General features: G+C 40.1%; 2 protein-coding genes across 4 annotated transcripts in view; one reads left to right on the top strand and one right to left on the bottom strand.

Annotated features, from left to right (window-relative positions):
- Positions 1-661: 661 nt before the first annotated feature.
- Positions 662-7687, top strand: TCF19 (transcription factor 19). The gene is given in 3 exon segments (XM_074236740.1): positions 662-1400; positions 3584-4148; positions 5125-7687. Coding segments are annotated over 3 exon segments (1032 nt in total). The 5' UTR covers positions 662-1162; the 3' UTR covers positions 5354-7687.
- Positions 3851-20020, bottom strand: part of POU5F1 (POU class 5 homeobox 1) — a 28150-nt gene continuing 11980 nt past the window's right edge. For all 3 annotated transcript variants that reach the window (XM_074236743.1, XM_074236741.1, XM_074236742.1), the window contains exon 5: positions 3851-18608. In XM_074236743.1, the coding sequence (XP_074092844.1) occupies positions 18348-18608 (261 nt within the window). In that variant the 3' untranslated portion in view covers positions 3851-18347. The remainder of the gene's footprint in view (positions 18609-20020) is intronic.

Genomic DNA, 20020 nt, shown 5'->3' with positions numbered 1-20020 from the left:
CGTGGCGTCCATGTCGTTGACCAATCCAGGGGTTCGACCGATCCCCGCGCCCTTACAAGTCCCGCCTCCCCACAGAACTCCTCCTCCTCTCCCTGGAACCCGGGAAAATGCAGTAGCCAATCGGGAAGCGAAGAGGGCGGTCGCGTCGGGTCTTTTTTTGCTCCTGTCTCGATCATCACCCAATAGAACCTGGAAGATAAAACGAGGGCGATCCAATGGGGAACGGTTGCGGGAGGGGGCCGGGCCTCGGAGGCGCGCGGAATTCGGGCCCCGGGACTGTGCGGAGAAGATGCTGGGCGCGCGCCTGTGCCCGGAGTCCCCGCCCCGCGCCGCTCGGGGCCGCTCGCCCGCCGCGGCACTGATTTCCACCAGCCCGGGCAAACTGCGGCCGGATGGCGCGCGGGCACTGGGCGCAGTAGCACCCCCCGGGGGCCCGGCCTCCTCGGGAGAAGCTTGTGTGCTGCCCGAGGGAGGGGTAAGGCCCTCTCACCTCGTCCGGCACTGATTGGTTCGAAAATAGGCCGCCCGAGCTAGGGGGGCCCGCGTTGGCTTTGCTTCGGAAGCTGCAGGACCCCGGGCTTGCGTTGCTCTCCGGGGGAGGGAGGTAAGGGACCTTGCTTCGTCTTACTCCACAAAAAGGAAGTCTCAGCCCGCATTTTCGGGGTGACACGAGTGAAGGCTTCAGCCGGGACAGTTGTGGGGGGAGGGCCTCTGCAAGAACCCCTTGGAAAGAAAGGGCCGCCTCACCCCTAATTGCGCTGAATGACCGAGTTAATATTGAACGATGGTGAAAACTGGTTTCATAGCTGTTTAACCGTCTCCTTATGCTACATAAACTTAAGTGTAGTCTGAATATTAATTGCTCAGGTTTTGAGCCCTCCTTAATTGAACATTCCTTAGTTTTGCATTTCAGAGGAAATGACACCTTAAATTTTTTCTTTCAAAGCCAAGCTGTTGCCCCCTTTAGTTTTGCATCGTTTTTTCTTTACGTTGGTTAGGTGCTTTCCAATTTTACATTGCACTGCACCTCTGGATTTAAATTACACAAGAATTGTACTCCTATTTTGCATCAAAATAACTCAATTTTAATTGCCCCAAAGTGAAAAGAGTTATGTATTCTCTGACTTTAGTAGGGCACCTTTAGGGAAAAGCCCCTCCCCCCATGTTACCCTGCTTCCAGCTGCTTCGAATGGGGGTTGGGAGAGGTGGAGACCCCTATACTTTTCATCCCCCAGCTGGGGCTGTCTGTACCTACCACTTGGGTCTCCGGGCTGATCTGTGTGATGTGATGCTTCGGCCTCAGTGTGAACCTGTCCTCATCTCCCCGGTCCATGCCAAGCTGCATGCTAAAGGCCAAGGTGACCACTGGCGAGTCAGCCTGGAGGATTGCAGTAGCTATGGTGAGCCTGGACGTGGTTGGCCCTGTTTTTAGGCAGAAAAGATAGGTATAAATTTAAGAAGTTTTATAGGACCTTGACAAGATCAAAAATAGTACCCCTCCTGTTATTGCCATTAGAATTCCTTCTCTTTTGGGTTAGCAATGACCAAAAAGACTCCAAAAGATACCTGCTCTTGGGTTATGTTTTATATGGTATGTGTATATGTAGGTATGTATCTTCTGGCTGAGAAGAATATGTGTGTGTGTGTATCTGCTTATCAGAGCAGATTATTTCCCTAGTTGAATTATGAGATTAGCTTTGTATTTATAATATTGTTATTACAAAATTGTTTCATTTACCCTATGTCATTTGATCTTTAAAATATATGAGATGGGTAATTCAAAAAAGTATCTCCATTATAGTTTCCTGAGGTTCAGGTTAAGTGACTCAATTCATGTTTCTGTAGCACTTTTAAGGTTTATTGGTAATTTTCCTATCAGCAATTCTGTGAAATATATAGTGTAAATATCTTTGTTACAGGGAAGGCTTAGATGAAGAAACTGGATAACTTAACTATGCTTTGACCAGAATCAATAGTAAATGTTGGGGCAGCTAAGTGACACAGTGAATAGAGCACTGGCCCCCTGGGGTCAGGTGGACCCAGGTTCAAATATGGCCTCAGACATTTGACATGTACTAGCTGTGTGACCTTGGGCAAGTCATTCAACCCTGATTTCCTAGATTCCAAGGGCCATATCTAGTCATCCTGATCATATCTGGTCCCTGGATTCAAATGACAGGAGGGGATAAGGAATCTGGTGATTTAACATAGCACCCCTCACTCAAATCCAATTCACATGCTTGTCATGGCATCACCTTCATGATGCCATGGTTTTCTTCATGGTAAATAACAAAAAAGAACTAGAAAGCTCGCTCTTCAGATTTCATACATACCACCTCTATTTTAGTAGATTAGAAAGCTCTCTCACCTTGGAAAGCATGAAAAGGGCCCCAGGAACATTGGACACAAGATAAAAGATTTTGTTGTGGAGTCAGAGAAAAGAGGGGACAAGAAGAGGAAAAGTCAGGAAAGTTCTAGCACAGGTTTTCAAGGAGTTGGCTATGAAATTAAAAAAATATAGGGACTTTTTAAGATGATGTCTCCAACATGGACATAACTCCCTCTGCTGCTCACTAGCAGTCCAAGTTCCCAAAGCTTTTCATATTTTTTTAGTTACTTTGGCCTAACCATGTTATTGTTCAGCTGTTCAACTGTATGTGACTCTTTGTGCCCCATGGAATTTTTTTGAACCTTAGAAAAGCATTTCCTTCTCCCGTGGATTTAGGCAGAGATTAAATGACTTACACAGGGTTACATAGCTAGTAAGTGACTGAGGCTATATTTGAACTCTGCTCTTCCTGACTGCAATGCTCTACACACTGAGCCACTTAACTGACCATAGATTTCAGAAAAGGTTCTTCTTGTCCCAAATAATTTTTTCAATATTTTATGCAGAAGAAACAGAAGGTATGTCTATCCCTCATAAACCTCAGGGAAGTCCTAGAGGGTCCATATTGGTTGGGAGGGAGGTAAATCCCAAAACTTGGACTGTCTCTGTTGAAACAGGTCTGGGTTTCTAAACTAGCAGACTAGTTCCTTATGAGGACTGAGTTTTTACAGATTATGATTAAAAAAGGATGGGGGAAGAATTCCTAACTCTCTGCATTCTGTGTTAGGGAACTCCCAGGACTGGTGAGCAGAGATGATCAGGACAGCCTCCAATCTCTCCAGTTCATCAGGAACCAGGCAGGATAGGAGCCTAGGGAGAAGCTAATTCCTTAGACCTATGAACTCACTGCTTGACAGAGTCACTTTCCAAATTCAAATTCCATCTTGTTTCTTACTTGCTACGTTATAGAACTCTGGCAGATCTCATTTCCTTCTTTAAATGAATGATAAACCCCTTTCATATTTTACAGTTTACAAAAACAGTCCTTATCCTCAAAAGAGTTTGGGTTATAATCTGAGTGAGGTTGAAGTGGGAGGAAAAGATGTCACCTCTTGATTTCACTTTAAGAAAATTGTTTGCATGATTTTTTGACTGTTAACTTTGTCTTGCCTTCTCTCTCTCTCTCTCTCCCTCCCCCTCCCTCCCTCCCTCCCTCCCTCCCCCCCCCCCTTTCTTTCTCTCTTCTACTTGCAGGTACCCTGGTCAACAATATCAAGCTCCCCAGGGGTTGACAGCTAGAACTGAGTGACAGTGACCTCCTAACCTTTGGCCCTAAGGGGCCCCTGGGAGCCAGCCCTCCTGAGTTCTACTTCATGTTCCAGCATGTTTGTGTCCGACCCCAGGACTTTGCTGCTATCACTAACCCCAGAGCTAGAGGAGAATCAGAAGGTGGAGGTGGGTTTTGGCCTATGCTGCCCCCTCGGGGGGCCCCACAGCGTCCCCTCAGCACCCTCTCCCCTACTCCCAAGGCTACCCTGATCCTCAGCTCCATTGGCAGTCTCAGCAAACTCCAGCCTCAGCCCCTCACATTCACCAAGGTCAGAAATGGAGGTCAGAGCCTGACCTTTCCTGTGACCCTTAGAGAAGCAGGTATCACACTTCCCACCCCACCTCCAGCTCCTCGGAATCGTCGGAAGTCAGCACACAAGGTGCTGGCTGAGCTAGAGGATGAGGAGGGAATTGAAGAAAGCCCTCCCAGAGTTCAGGCTGAAACCAGAAAGAAGCCTCGAGGAATGAAGACTCCAGTTACGCCCAGTGGGTAAGTGGGAGGACTGTTCTAACTTCAGAGATAGAGGGAACTGAGAATGGCCCACATCTTTGTTCTCTCTAGTCTGCCATTATATCCCCTCACCTCTTCCTCTTCTCACACACACAAACACACAAGTATGTATACTCTGAGACAACCTAAACTTTGGGAAGCCCTTTCTCCCCCCTGACTCAGAAGAAAAGGGGAAATGCTCTCAAGAGAGGAAGGGGACAAAAGGCTCTGGAAAAACTCCAGCTCAGAAAAATCATATTCATCATTTGACTCTGCAGATGTTTACATATCCTCTGTCTTATGAGATAAGACAGAAGAAGAAACAGGAACTTGGTAGAACTAAGGAAAAAAACTAGAGGGGTGACAAGAACAAAGATGGGGAAGAAGAAAGGAATAGTGGGCATAAGAAAGAAATATTTATAGAGCTTTTAACTCATAACTCACTGAGTATTATCCACATTTCACAGATGAGAAAACTGAACTTTAGGTTAAATGACAGTATTTTAACCATGTAAACATATGTTCTGGTTTTTTCCAAAATGAGGCAGTATAACACAATGGCAAGCGTCTTGAATTTGAACTCAGAGAATTTCAGTTCAAATCCTGCCATTGCCATTTGCTTCCTTTATCACTCTGGACAAATCACAGTTTCTATAGGCATCATTTTTGGTCTATGAAGGATGAGAGAGTTTGGATCTGGTAGCCCTTACAAGCTCAAAAACCTAAGATCCCATGATTTGCCCTTGGTCATAAAGCTAGTATTACTGTCAGAATATGAACCCAGGCCTCTCAATTACCTGACCTAACATTCCTTCCCCGTCCCATACTCTCTTACTCAGAAGCAGGGCAGCTATTTCCTATTGAGTGCTACACCAACTCAAGTTGGACCCCCAAAACTTATTGTTAGGAATAGAAGCACATTTCTGTCTTTCTTGTTAAAGGCTTTTTTATGTCTTTCTATGAAACCCCCTTTCAGAAAGCGACGTGGCCGTCCCCGGAAGTACATGTCATCTCAGACTTCAGCTACCCCTCCAATTGGAGGAGGAGACCCCTGTGCAGCACCCACCTGCCAACCACCCCAGGAAGAGACAGTGGCCTGGGTCCAATGTGATGGCTGTGATGCATGGTTCCATGTGGCCTGTGCAGGTTGCAGCTACCGGGCTGCCCAAGAGGCTGACTACCGCTGTTCTAGTTGCCAAACCTAAGTGATGAAAATTAGTTAAGAAAGATCATGGCAAGTTGCTAGCACTCCATGGAGATGGGACCCAAACAAGAGGTTGGATATGATAAGATGAAAGGGGTTTTCTTCCCTCCCCAGGAAGAAAGACTTCTAGGAAGGAATTGCCCATTGCCATGCATCCTAACGAAAGGACCTTAGTAGGCCTCTAAAGTAACATGAAGAAAAGGGCCTTTTGGCTGTGGTAGTTGTCTCCAGCAGTTGTTAGAGAACATGGAGGTGATTCCATGGTCCTGGTGCCCAGATGCCATATTCCTGGAACCAGAAAGCTAGCAATAATATTTCACTGGGAGGTTCTGGAAAACTTCAAATTTGGTTTTATGAGAGGGTACGGAAGTGGGGGGGGGGGGAGTTCCTGATCCCTGAAACATGCTGCTTCTAGCAAAACAGCATGCCCCAAAGCTCCACTGGTCATTATATCCATTTCCTCAATTTTTGGTCATTTCTGATCTGCCCTTTCCAACCTTTCTGCTTATTTCCAAATAAAGAACCAGCTGCTGACTACTCCCTTTTAATTTGTTTCTTAACTCCATAGACTTTACCCATGCTCTTCATCCCTTCTCACTCACTTCAGTATATGTTGAATTAAACTTGACTAAGATCTAGATAGCTTCTAATCCCTTAATCCCTGAAGAAGTTCCCTGAAGAAGTCAGTTGAGATATATTTCAGAGGAAAAGGGTGCCAAATTAATTTAAGTAGAAAGGAAAGCCAGTCCAATAAACATGGAAACAATTGTCAACATTTAATGGTGCATTTAAAATGGGAATCGATCTGTTATCATGGCACCTTTCTCTCTTCCTTAACAATTCCTTTTTTTTTTTTTTAAGTTTTTTGTAAAGCAGACTGGGTTAAGTGGCTTGCCCAAGGCCACACAGCTAGGTAATTAAGTGTCTGAGACCGGATTTGAACCCAGGTACTCCTGACTCCAGGGCCGGTGCTTTATCCACTGCGCCACCTGGCTGCCCCTTCCTTACAATTCCTAATCCTGTTTTAATCATCACTGCAGCCTCCAATTCCTGCACCCTTCAGTTTTTTCCAAGACATCATCCCTGTATTGCCTACATTCTCCTTCCCTATCTTGATTCTAGATTAACTATGCACTTTCTCTTGAGTACCTAATTCTGTGGTTGATCCTACCCTGTTGAACTTTAACCTTGGATTACTCCTACCCCTGCTTCCTTTGCATCTCTTGATGCTGAAGAAAACTCATAAAATCATGTTGACCAAACCCACTACAAATTTATGTTACATAATCTCAACAGGACCCTCAATATGGCAAAGCAGTTCTTTTATCTCTTTTCAAAGTGATGATACCACACCCCCCAGTGATTTAAACCTTCTACCACTCCACATCTTATTCTCTCAACTGAAAATCTTTCCTCATTTTACTTTTAAAAATAGTCATTTAAATATGACTAAAAGGAAAATGATCAATGTTGGAGGGGATGTGAGTAAACTTGAGTCACACATTGTTGCTGGAGCTGTGAACTGATCCAACTTTTCTGGGGAGCAATTTGGAGCTATGCCGGAAGGGCAATAAAACTGCATCCCCTTTGATCTAGCAATACCACTACTAGGTCTGTCTCCCAAGGAGTTCGCAAAAAAGGGTAAAAAACTCATATACAAAAATTTTCATAGCTCTTATGATAGCAAAGAATGAGAAATGGAGGGAATGCCTATCATTTTGGAAATGGGATTCTATTCTGTAAGAAATCACAAGGGATGGGGTTTTTAAAAAAGCCTGAAAAGATTTGTGTGAACTGATGCTGAGTGAAACAAGCAGAACCAGAAGAACACACATCATGGATCAACCAGGATGGACGTGTTCATTTCAGCAGCATAGTAAAGACAATTTTAAGGGATTTGTGATGGAAAATACATCTGTATTCAGAGAAGGAATTGTGGAGTTTAAATGAGATAAGACCTTACTATTTTCAGTTTTTAAAAGTGATCTATTATGTCATTTTTTTTCTCTCAGGTTTTTTCATTTGGATTTGATGCTTTTTTTCACAATGATTAATATGGATCTAAGTTTAGCATAATTACACAAATAGAACCTCTATTAGATTGCTTTCTGCCAGGGAAGGGAGAGAGAAAATTGTAAAACTCAAAACTTTGCCAAAAAAACAAAGATTGCTGAAAGCTATCAGTGCATGTTGGGGGAAAAAATTTTTTTAAATAAAATTGTTTTATTAAAAAAGGCTGTTTACTATGAATCTGCTTCTTCTTTTCCCACATTTTATATTGCAGCAGCATTTTTGCCATTATCTCCTCCACTCTTTCATGTGAAGAGATGGTAAGTTTTTGAGTTACACATTTTTCTGTCACTCTCTTCCCTCCCCCCTCTCCAAGGTAGTAAGTAATCTAATACAGGTTGTACTTCATGTACACGAAAAATGTTTCATGTATTTCCATATTAGTCATGTTGTGAAAGAACTAAAACTGAAGGAAAAAAATATGAAAGAAGTTTTAAAAATTAAACATAGTATACTTTGTTCTGCATTCGGAATCCAGTTCTTTCCTCTGGGTGTGGATAGCTTTTTCCATCACAAGTCTTTTAGGATTGTCCTTGATCACTGTACTGCTGAGAAGAGCTGAGTCCATCAGAGTTGATCATCTCATAAATGTTGTTAATGTGTACATTGTGCTCCCTGGCTCTGCTTGCTTCATTCAGCATCAGTTCATGCCAGTCTTTCCAGGTTTTTCTCAAGTCCAACTCTTCATGATTTCTTACAGGACAGTAACATTCCATCACATTCACATTCTATTATTTGTTCAATAATTCCCCAACTGATGGTCATCTGCTCAATTTTCAATTTTTTTTTTGTCACTACAGAAAGATGCTATAAATATTTTTGTACATGGGGATCTTGTCCCCTTTTAAATTTTTTTAGGGGTTTTTTTGCAAGGCAAATGGGATTAAGTGGCTTGGCCAAGGACACACAGCTAGGTAATTATAAAGTGTCTAAGGCTAGATTTGAACTGGTACACCTGACTCCAGGGCTGGTGCTCTAAATACTACACTACCTAGCCGCCCCTTGTCCCCTTTTTCAAATGTTGAGATGGCTTTTCTTACCAAGATCAATCTTTCTACATGCAGGAGTTGATCCCATTTCATTGTCTTTTTCAACAGACTCTCCACCACCCTTATTTTCAATAATCTTCAATCTCTCCTAGTCTATTAACTTTTTCTGCTGCCTATACCATCTATGGCTCCCTCATCTTCCAAAAAAAAAAAAAATACCCACTGGATCTTTTCTGTTGGCTATTGTCCAGTCTTATTTTTTTTTTTTAGGTTTTTTTGGTAAGGCAAACGGGGTTAAGTGGCTTGCCCAAGGCCACATAGCTAGGTAATTATCAAGTGTCTGAGGTCAAATTTGAACCCAGGTACTCCTAACTCCAGGGCCGGTGCTTTATCCACTGCGCCACCTAGCCCCCTCTTCTTTCCCTCTCTTGTCTTCCATCTGACTTCTGACCTCATCGTTCAAATGAAACTGCCCTCTCCAGAATTACTAATGATCTTTTTTTTAAAGCACTTTTATTTTTTTAGGTTTCTTTTTTTTTCTCAAGGCAATGGGGTTAAGTGGCTTGCCCAAGGCCACACAGCTAGGTAATTATTAAGTGTCTGAGGCCGGATCTGAACTCAGGTACTCCACTCTAGGGCTGGTGCTCTATCCACTACTGAGCCACCTAGCCACCCCGGTCCTGGTCTTCCTGAAGCTCAAGTCTAACCAAGTTAACCTCCTGTTCAATAAACTTTAGTAGCTCTTTGTACCTTCAAAAGTAAATTAAAAAAAAAATTCTCCATAACCTGGCCCTTTCCTACTCTTCTAATCTTACACATTATTCCCTTCCACATACTAATAATTGAATGACACTAGCCTCCTTGCCATTCCTCCCATAAGACCTTCTGTTCCATGCATTTTCACTGACCTCTCCCCATTTATCACTGCTACTTTGGCTTCCTTCAAATCTTAACTAAAATTTCATCTTCAAGTGGTCTTTCCCTGTCCCCCTTAATTTTAGGGCCTTTATTTGGAGATTTCTTATTCATACATACATAGTTGTCTGCATGTTGTTTCCCCCATTACATTGTTATCTTTATATTGCCAGTACTTAAACAGTGTCTGGCTTGTTGACTCTGGACACTGGAAATGAATAAGTTGAGAGGGAAGTGAGTTTTCAACAAATAGATGTTCATCCTTTTAGTGGAGAATTGAGAAACTATCAGCATAGAATACTGTCTTCAACATCAAATTCAGTCAATTTGTGGGCTCAACTCTTCCCCCTCCCCTTATATAAGGAAGACCAAAGTAGTTGTAGACAAGTGTTTTCTGAAACAATTGAAGTAAAAACAAAAGATTTCCTTATCAAGTGATGCATAGTGGAGACTCAGAGCTAAAAAGCTAGAGATCATCTAATCAAAATCCTTTATTTTACAAGTTGAGAATAGAGGTCATAGATAGCAAATCTAAGAACAGAAACTCATCTTTTGATTCCAGATGTAAAGTAGACAAAGAGTCAGGAAGATACAGTATTCTGTAAGCCAAAGACAGCAAACATTTGTTAAATGCAGTATAATATTTAGTGTAGATTGGGAAGTTGAAAAGAATGTCATAAATTCAAGTACCAGTAGGGGAATAAGACACAAAGTTAGAAAGGTGGAAACAAAGACCTAATGAGATCACTGTTAGGGGAAGGAGATAATTGCAGGTAACTAAGAAAGTAGGAAAAGAATCTGTTGAGGGTTTCTAGATGGAATGACATTTCAATTGGATTTGACAGTATGGGTGGAAATTCAAAAAGGGAAGCCTGTCTGGAGAGCAGTGTGACCGAGAGGCCTACAACCTTAATAAATTACCAGCCTAGAATCTCCTGACCTGCTCCAACTCTGGGTGACCCTGCCATCATAATAATAGCTCTTCAAAGCTACTGAACACTAGTGGAAAAAGTCATAAAATACAACAGATTTCTCCCAGTACAAACTGCATACTGTAATTTCAGCGGAGTCTTGACTGATGCTTGGCAGTTTGCTATACTCAATCCCTTTCTACAATTTTCTCTTTCCTCCTCAAGTGTATTTTCATTTCCTCATGTTTCCATGCGCCCTAGCTTCCCATTTCACCTGGCTAATTTCCTCAGCTGACTTCTTTCCAGCTCATATCAAAACTTAAAGAGTATTCTCCCTTATTCTCTTCTTCCCTACTCTTCAAACAGAAAGACCTGCTCATAGCTGAGACGCATCCTGGCTCTTATGCCCTTGATCCCAAATTCCCCTTCCTGCAAAACCCAGCTAGAAAGTGTCTGAGGCTGCATTTGAACTCTGATCTTCTCAACTGCAGGCAAAGCACTTTAGTCACTAAGCCACCTGACTGCCCTGCATAAAAGATAATGAGGAAGTCATATTTCCCTTTGCCCTTTAATGTCTAGAGACTTGAGGTTTTCCCCATCTGTAGAATGAAGGGGTTGGCACTGAAGAAGAAATGGGAAAATGTCCCTTCCTCCTTTCTTTGCAAAAGTGAATTCTAGGAATCTCACTTAGAATTTCAGAATTGGGTGGAAAGTTGCTTAGTTTCCCAAGCCTAGTGTCTCTCCTCTTTCTTTTTCACTTTCTATTACAGAGATGGCTCTCTGCATAGGAGATAGAAACATTCCCAAATGAAGGCAACATAAAAACAAAGAGTGGCTGAGGTCTCTTAAATAATGTCAGTAAGTCACTTAGTATAACCAAATGCCTGTTAATGTGCCAGGCACTGGTGATGCATAAAAAAGCCAAAAAAAAAAATTACTGGTCTCAAGGACCTCGCAGTCTAATGAGGAAGAAAATGTGCAAAAAAATTGGGTACAAATAAGATATGACAGGATAAGACTTTTAAACTTATAAATGCTGTACAAATTTCTTATTTGATTCTCACAATAATCCAAGGGGATGAGTGCTGTTATTAGCCTGACTTTAGACATGATGATATGATACATATGATACCTTTGATAGCCCTGGCTATGAGGCAATCAAGATAAAGTGACTTATCCAGAGTCACATAGCTAGTGTCTGAACCTGGATTGGAACATAGTTCTTCCTGGCTACATAAGGGCAGTTAGATGGCACAATATGTAGAGTGCCAGTGTACAAATCTGACCTCAGACACTTACCACCTATGTAACACTTAAACCTGATCGCTTCATATCCAGAGTTATCTTCAGTTATCCTGATTCATGTCTGCCCACTAGATCTAGATGACTCCAGAGGAGAAAGTAAGGCTGGTGACTCAGTTCACCTGCATGTCACCTCCCTGATGTTCTTCTAGTCTTCAAGAACAAAAGACAAGGGGTGGCTAGGTGGTACAGCGAATAGAGCACAGGCCTTGGGAGTCAGGAGTACCTGGGTTCAAATCTGACCTCAGACACTTACCTAGCCCTGTGGCCTTGGGCAAGCCACTTAACCCCATTGCCTTGAAAACTCCAAAAAAAAAAAGACAATTGACAAATGGTCAAAGGATATGCAAAGGCAATTTATAGATGACATCAAAGCAATCCATAGCCATATGAAAAATTGCTCTAAATCATTATTAGAGAAATGCAAATTAAAGCTCTGAGGTACCACCTCACACCTCTCAGATTGGCCAATATGACCAGAAAGGATAATGATCATTATTGGAATATGACCAGAAAGGATAATGATCATTATTGGAAGGGTTGTGGGAAATCAGGGACACTATTACACTGTTGGTGGAACTGCACTGTGAACTCATCCAACCTTTCTGGAGAATTTGGAATTGTGCCCAAAGGGCAACAAAAATGAGCATACCCTTTGACCCAGCAATACCACTACTGGGTCTATAACCTGAAGAGATGATGAAAAAGGGTAAAAACATCACTTGTACAAATATATTTATAGTAGCCCTGTGTGTGGTGGCAAAGAATTGGAAATCAAGTAAATGTCCTTCAGTTGGGGGATGGCTTAGCAAACTGTGGTATATGTATGTCATGGAACACTATTGTTCTATTAGAAACCAGGAGGGATGGGAATTCAGGGAAGCCTGGAGGGATTTGAATGAACTGATGCTGAGTGAGCTGAGCAGAACAAGAAAAACACTGTACACCCTAACAGCAACATGGGAGTGATGTTCAACCTGGAAGGACTGGCTCATTCCATCAGTGTAACAATCGGGAACAATTTTGGGCTGTCTACAAAGGAAAGTGCCATCTGTATCCAGAGAAAGAATCATGGATTTTCAACAAAGTTCAAGGACTATTCCCTTTAATTTAGGGGGAAAAAAACAGATATCTTATTGTTACCTCCTAGACTTCTTGTCTCTTCCTTTAAGGATATGATTTCTCTCATCACACTCAATTTGGATCAATGTACAACATGGAAACAAAGTAAAGATTGACAGAGTGCTTTCCATGGGGGCGGGGGAATAAGATTGGGGGGAAAATTGTGAAACTCAAATAATAAAAACTCTCACTCCTTGCAGGTGACATTATGGTATACCTAGAAAATCTCAAAAAGTCATCTAAAAAATAACTAGAAATAATTAGCAACTTTAGCAGAGTAGCAGGATATAAAATAAATCCTCAACATTTCTATAAATGACTAGCAAGATATAGCAGAAAGAGCTACAAAGAGAAATCCCAAACAAAGTAACCTCAAACAAAATAAAATACCTACCAGTCTACCTGCCAAGGCAGACTCAAAAACTTTTTGAAAACAATTACAAGGGTGGAGTAGTGGATAAAGCACCGCCTTGGAGTCAGGGTTCAAATCCAGTCTCAGACACTTAATACCTAGCTGTGTGACCTTGGGCAAGCCACTTAACCCCATTTGCCTTGCAAAAACCTAAAAGAAAAAAAAGAATCTGAAAACAATTACAAAACACTTCTCACACAAATGAATCAGATTTAAATACCTGGGCAAACATCAACTGCTCATGGATAGGTCAAGCAATTCAACCAAAACTAAACTACTTGTTTAGTGCCCTACCAATCACAATTCCAAAAAATTACTTTAAAAAGTTAGAAAAAGTTGTAAGTAAATTTATATGAAGAAATAAAAAGTCAAGAATTTCCAGGGTTTCAATGAAAAAAAGTGCAAAAGGTAAGGCTTAGAATTACCAGATCTGAAATCATAAAGCATTAGTCATCAAAACTGCCTACTGTTGGCCTTGGATCATTGGAATAGACTAGGTGCAATAGCAGGAAATGATTATAGTAATCTGCTATTTGATAAACCCAAAGAGTCCAGCTATTGCTACAAAAACTCTCTTTGAGAAAAAAAAACTGGTGGGAAAATTGGAAGTTAGCATAGAAGAAACTTAGACCAACACTTCATGCCCTATACCAAGATAAGATCCAAATGGATACAGGATTTAGACATAAGCAAACTAGAAGATCAAGGAGTAGTTTACCTTAAAGATCTATGGAAAGGGAAGCAGTTTATGACTAAGAGATGGAGAGCATCATTAACAAAGTAGATAATTTTGATTACATTAAAAAGCTTTTGCACAGAAAAGAAACAACTGTAACAAAGATTAAAATAAATGTAGTAAATTGGAAACAATTTTTACAACTAGTATTTCTGACAAAGGTCTCATTTCTCAAATATACAGAGAAGCGAGTCAAATTTTTTTAAAAAACAAGCCATTCCCCAATTGACAAATGGTCAAAGGATATGCAAAGGCAATTTAAAGCTAAGGAAGTCAAAGCAATTCAGTGATATGAAAAATTGCTCCAAATCATTACTTATTAGAAATACAAATTAAAGCATCTGAGATACCACCTCACACTTATCAGAATTGCCTATATGACCAGAATTGGCAATAACCAATGTTGGAAGGGATGTGGAAAATCTGGGAAATTAATACATTGTTGGTGGAGCTGTGAACTCATCCAACCTTTCTGGAGGGCAATTTGCGATTATGCCTAAAGGGTAAACAAAATATGCATACCCTTTGACCCAGCAATGCCACTACTGGGTCTATAACCTGAAGACAAGATGAAAAATGGTAAAAATATCACATGTACAAAAATATAGCAGCCCTGTTTGTGATGGCAAAGAATTGGAAATTAAGAGAATGTCCTTTAACTGGGGAATGGCTTAATAAACTGTGGTGTATGTATGTCATGGAACACTGTTGTTCTATTAGAAACCAGGAGGGATGAGAATTCAGGGAAGCCTAGAAGGATTTGCATGAATTGATGCTGAGATGAGCAGAACCAGAACACAGGGATATTGATCAACCTAGATGGACTTGATCATTCCATCAGTGCCAACAATGGGGGACAATTTGGTGCTATCTGCAATGGAGAATACCATCTGCATCCAGAGAAAGAATCATGGAGTTTGAACAAAAGACCAAAGAACTTTAATTTAAAAAAAAAAATCTTATTATGTAATTTTGTTAGCTCTTATAATTTATTTCTTTTCCTTAAGGATATGATTTCTCTCTCATCAGATTCAACTTAGATCAATGTATACCATGGAAACAATGTAAAGACTAACAATGCTTTCTGTGGGGGTGGGGGGAGGGAAGCAAGAATAGGGGGAAAATTGTAAAACCCAAAATAAATAAAATCATTCTTAAAAAAAATTTAGGAGGGCCGAGGTGGCACAGTTGATAGAGCACAGGCCCCGGAGTCAGGAGCAGCTGAGTTCAAATCTGGCCTTATACACTTAATAGTTACCTAGCTGTGTGGCCTTGGATAAGCAACTTAACCCCATTTGTTTTGCAAAAGTAAAAAAATTTTTAATTTTTTAAAAAGCCATAAAGAAAAAAAAGAGTAGTTGCAGAAGTGGGGTAGGGAATATAAGATACATTGCAAAGGAAAGAGTGGTGAGGAAGTGGAAGCACTAAGTACACATTTTTCAAGGCAGTTGAGAGAATAAGAGTAACTGGATAGAATACGAGTTAACAGTCTCATCACAGAATTTCAGACCTGGAAGGTTAAGGTAGTTCAGGAGCCATCTAGGTCAACCCACATCTGAAAACAATCTCCCACTATAAACATCATGACAAATATGGTCCTCCAGCTTCTGCCTGAAGGTTACACTATGTAAAATAATCCCTACTTAAATTCTAGGAGGGGAGACTAAATGCAAACATATAAAATATAATTTTTTAAAAATTCAATTATCTGCAATTCCAAACTGGAAATTCTCTCCAATACTGCCTATAATTTTTCCCACGTTCTCCCTTACCACATTCACAAGCTGGTGGCATTCAATTTGTTAGCAGAACAGCACTGGTTTCAACTATTATCCTTTGCCCTTAACAAACAGCCCATCTTCTAATTCCATCAGTTGCTGAAAGCTATTTTCTCCATTTGCAATTCAACAATAACTTTGAAATTAATCCCATTCTTTGCTTCTACTCACCCAATCCTGTACCTCATTGCCTTTTATTCATTTTTATTTCTACAATCCAGTAGTATTTCATTGCCCTAAATCTGATATCTAAAAAGGTCATTATGGCCCAGCGGCCCAAGCCTGGAAGACTTGAGTTCAAATCTGAATTCAGACACTTAATTACCTAGCTGTGTGACCCTGGGCAAGTCACTTAACCCCATTGCCTTAAAAAAATTTTTTAAAGTCATTACTTGTATTGGAATATTCCATAAGTGAACACGAAGTTGAAAAACACATCTGATATGGCCACTATGTGTGGATAGCAAAATCAAAGATTTGAATTATGAATTATTAATCTTTCGCTAGACTCAGAACAATATTTTGAGAACAATGTCATCCATCTACCAACACCAATCTGATTCTAGAGTAACTGTACACTCAAATTCCTTTTCAAATTGGGACCTTTGGTTAGGTCTCCATAATAATTGCACCTTTAGGGACCATAGCTTTTTATTTAGGATTAGGGATTGTAACCTTTCATACAATTCTGAAATAAAGTGGGAAGACACCTTCCTGGAAAAGGTCTTTTAATGAAGCGCTATCCTATATTGTATCAAATTTTAGTTTAATCAAAAAAAATAGTGTTCCTATATCCCAATAGTTAATTGTCAAAAACATTACTTGCTCAAGAGATTTATTCTTAATTTTCTCTCACTGATGTCCTTATTTCTTCTACAGATGGTTTTTTGTGTAGTTGACTACACAAAATAGGAATTGATGTCCTCACAAAACCTACAGTGCATCTCCTTCCAGTTCAATCTGTCTTTTCCCCCTTGTTGAGGTTTATAAGCACAACTGGGACTGATGTTCAGTCAGTATGGTGATTTTCATTGTCCTAGGTCAGAGTTAAAATTTATTTTGCATTTTTTCTACTTGGCCTTCCATTTCACATACATTCAAAAATGCTTGTAAAACATTTAACAATATCTAGACTACAGTCAGTACACTTTTATAATTGGTTCCTTCCTAAAGCAGGAATCCTGGAAAGTTCTTGCATTAAGAAAATTTCTACTAAGCTTTGAAACTAAGGGGGAGAAGTGTGTAAAAAGTATATGGAAATACTTAGAAATGCAAGATGGCATGTTCAAATCTAGAGTAGTTTGTATTTGACTCTAGAGTTAAAAGGGAGCACAAAAGGAATGACATTAAAATGTGTCAGATCTCTTGGGTAGGTTGAGGCAAAAAGTGCCTAAAACTAACTTTCCAAGTTAGATCCATGATCCAATAATCCTACTGCAGAAGTTCAGCAAATATATAGGGATATAACTTGATAACTGTTGGTGATGAAGGATAGATAATTCATAGGGAAATGTAGGCATTTTATCAACCCACAAATCTAATATGAACTAATTATATGAAAGCAGCAGAAAAAAAAGCTAAAAGTAGTAGCTAACATTAACAGTACCAGGCACTATGTCAAAGCATTTTACAAAAATAATCTCATTTGGAACTCATAGCAACCCTGGGAGGTTTAAGATACTGTTGTTATCCCCATTTTATAGATGAAGAAACAGGCAAAGTTAAATTGACTTGTCTAAGGTCTCACAGCTATAGTCGGAGATGAGATTTAAACTGGGGTTTTCTTGAATTCAGACCTTAGGCTACATCAATAAGTATAGAATTTTAAGAGGGGTGGTAGAGTCTTGGATGCTCTTTGTCCTTGTTGCTGCTCAATCATGTCCAATTCTGACTCCATTTGGGATTTTCTTGGCAAAGATTGGTATTTCCTTTTTTTTTTTGCCATTTCCTTCTCCAGTTCATTTAACAGTCAAGGAAATTGAGGTAAACAGGGTTGGTTAAGTGACTTCCCAGTCATACAACTGATAATGATCTGGGGTCAAATTTGAACTCAGATCTTCCTGGTTCCAGGCACCTAATTGCTTTCTCCCAATCACACCAAATCAAGTATGTAATGTTCAGTTTCTGGTATTCCATTCTATAAGGACCAAGAGGACAAAGTATTTCATGTTATATGACAAGACAACAATATATAATGTTAAGACTCAGGAGTCAGGATGACCAGAGTTAAAATCTACTTTGGATTTTTTAGGGCCCAAAGTGAACAATTTTAACTTCTCTCATCTCAATTTCCTCTCCAATATTAGACAGCAACATCTTACAAGATTGTTGTAAGGATCAAATAAGATAAATTGAAAAGTTCTTTGCAAACATTAAAATACCACATAAAATATTAACTATTTTATATTGAATGGTTGAAGCAAATGTTTAATTTGGAGGGGTCAGAGGGGAGGACCCAAAAGAGGTCTTTAAATACTTGAAGGGCTTTGATTCAATATGACTTGCTTAAGATTGTTTTATTTAAGAGTTGGGAGATAAAAGAGATGTGGAACTAATAAACAAATTTTCCAACTTCCCCCCACCCATTCCCCCTCAAAAATCTGTTTATGAATCTCTGAAATATTGATCTCATTCTTCCCTGTTCCTAAATACTCCCAGGATTTAGAGAACTTAATTGACCAACTTCCAGACCTCATAATATTTTGTTGGGTTCCTCATCTCTATTCTCTCACCTTCTCTGTCCAAGGATGGACTAGCCATTCAGCTTGAATGCATGTTAGAGCCCAAAGGGGTAACAGGGAGAGGGGAAAATGCATCCCCCTCTGTGAAAGGAGCTGGGGAATAAAGAGTAGTGAAATGAGGGGCCCCATAGCTGGGATGACTGAAAGGAGGGCCTGGAGGTAGGGGAAAAGCCATAGGTCCCCCAGGGAAGGAGCCAGTTGCCTCAAAATCCTCTCGGGGTGAATTGCCGTTGCTTCGCTTGCCCTTCTGGCGCCGGTTACAAAACCAAACCCGGACAACCTAGAAATAGTTAGAGAGAGTAAGTATTAGGGAGAAAAAGAAAAAGTCGAATAAGCCATGCTTATGCAATGGACTGGGGAAAAGAGGACCAGTTTGAAGCTAACTGAAGGATGAAAATTGGGAATACTGGTAAGGTCTGTGAGTAATCCCATCTCACCCCTCCCTTACTGCTAGCTTCAAGTGAAGGATGAGGATCTTGAAAGAAGGTATGGAAGCATTACAGCATGTCCTGTGTCCCTAGTATTGCTTCAAATTCATCATGTACATTATCTAGAATTATCTTATTTGCTTTGTCACCTTTTTGAATGCATCCAAGACTTCACATTTATGTCAGCAGAATTAAGATGGTGGTCCTAACTAAATTCAAGAGTCTTCTTATATTCATATTTATCCTTTTCCTTCTATATCCCACACAATTCTGAACAGTTTTTTCCTTGTAATTTCTCTCACATACCTCATAACCCCTTTCTCTCCATTCTCACTGAAACATCACAGTAGTCTAGATTAATGATCTTGTAATTTTTACCTTGATTTCACTTTCCTACCTCTGGTGTCTACTCTTTTTCTAATCCCTTGTTACCCCCACACACACAATCATGAAAAGACAACATGACTCCCTTCACCCATTATGTCATTTCTTTTTATCAAAAACTAAGAATAACTGCCTATTTTTGTATTGCTTGCTTTAAATTCATCTATTGCAGAAATATTGCATGCCTCTACAACTTTGTCCTATTTACCTTTCTTGGAAAACTTATCCTCTCTTGTCTATCAATCTGTTGAGTCATTTTAAGTTGCAACTGACTCTTAATAATTCCCATTTGGAGTTTTCTTGACCAGTTCATTTTACAGTTGAACTGAGGAAAATAGGGTTAAGTGACTTACCCAGGATCACAGTTTATAAATATCTTGAGAGTAGATTTGAGGGCAGGCTTTCATGACTACTATTTTAGTACTCCAAACCAATTATATCCCATTCACACTAATAGTTTTTTAACCAAGACTTAAAACACTCCATGCAATCATTTAGTTAAAAAATGTTTTTTTGAATAACTATAGACAATTTAATTTTCATGGTTTCATAGGATTTTGTTTATCTCCTCAACTATATTCTCAGCCTCTCTAAAAGTCAAGACTCTTTCTTTCCATGTCTTCTTACCCTACCCTCATCAATCCCTTGTTGGCCCTATCATTAAGTCCACTACTACTGGGATAATACACATGATGCTTTAAAACAATCCTAGAGAATAGTCTGGTTTTGATTCTGTCAAGAGTTGGGATGGTCTAATGTCAAAGCAACTCATTGGGACCAGGCATCAGTAGACTGGGTTCATTTCAACCCTGCCATTGTTCGAACTGGAACAAGTCAGTTCATTCCTCTAGTCTCTCATTTTTCTTCCTTGGTAAGAAAA

This window comes from Macrotis lagotis, chromosome 5 (genome assembly GCF_037893015.1).
Source record: "Macrotis lagotis isolate mMagLag1 chromosome 5, bilby.v1.9.chrom.fasta, whole genome shotgun sequence".
Lineage (NCBI taxonomy): Eukaryota > Metazoa > Chordata > Mammalia > Peramelemorphia > Peramelidae > Macrotis > Macrotis lagotis.
The sequence above is the reverse complement of the archived record's forward strand: the minus strand, read 5'-3'. Positions and strand labels throughout refer to the sequence as shown.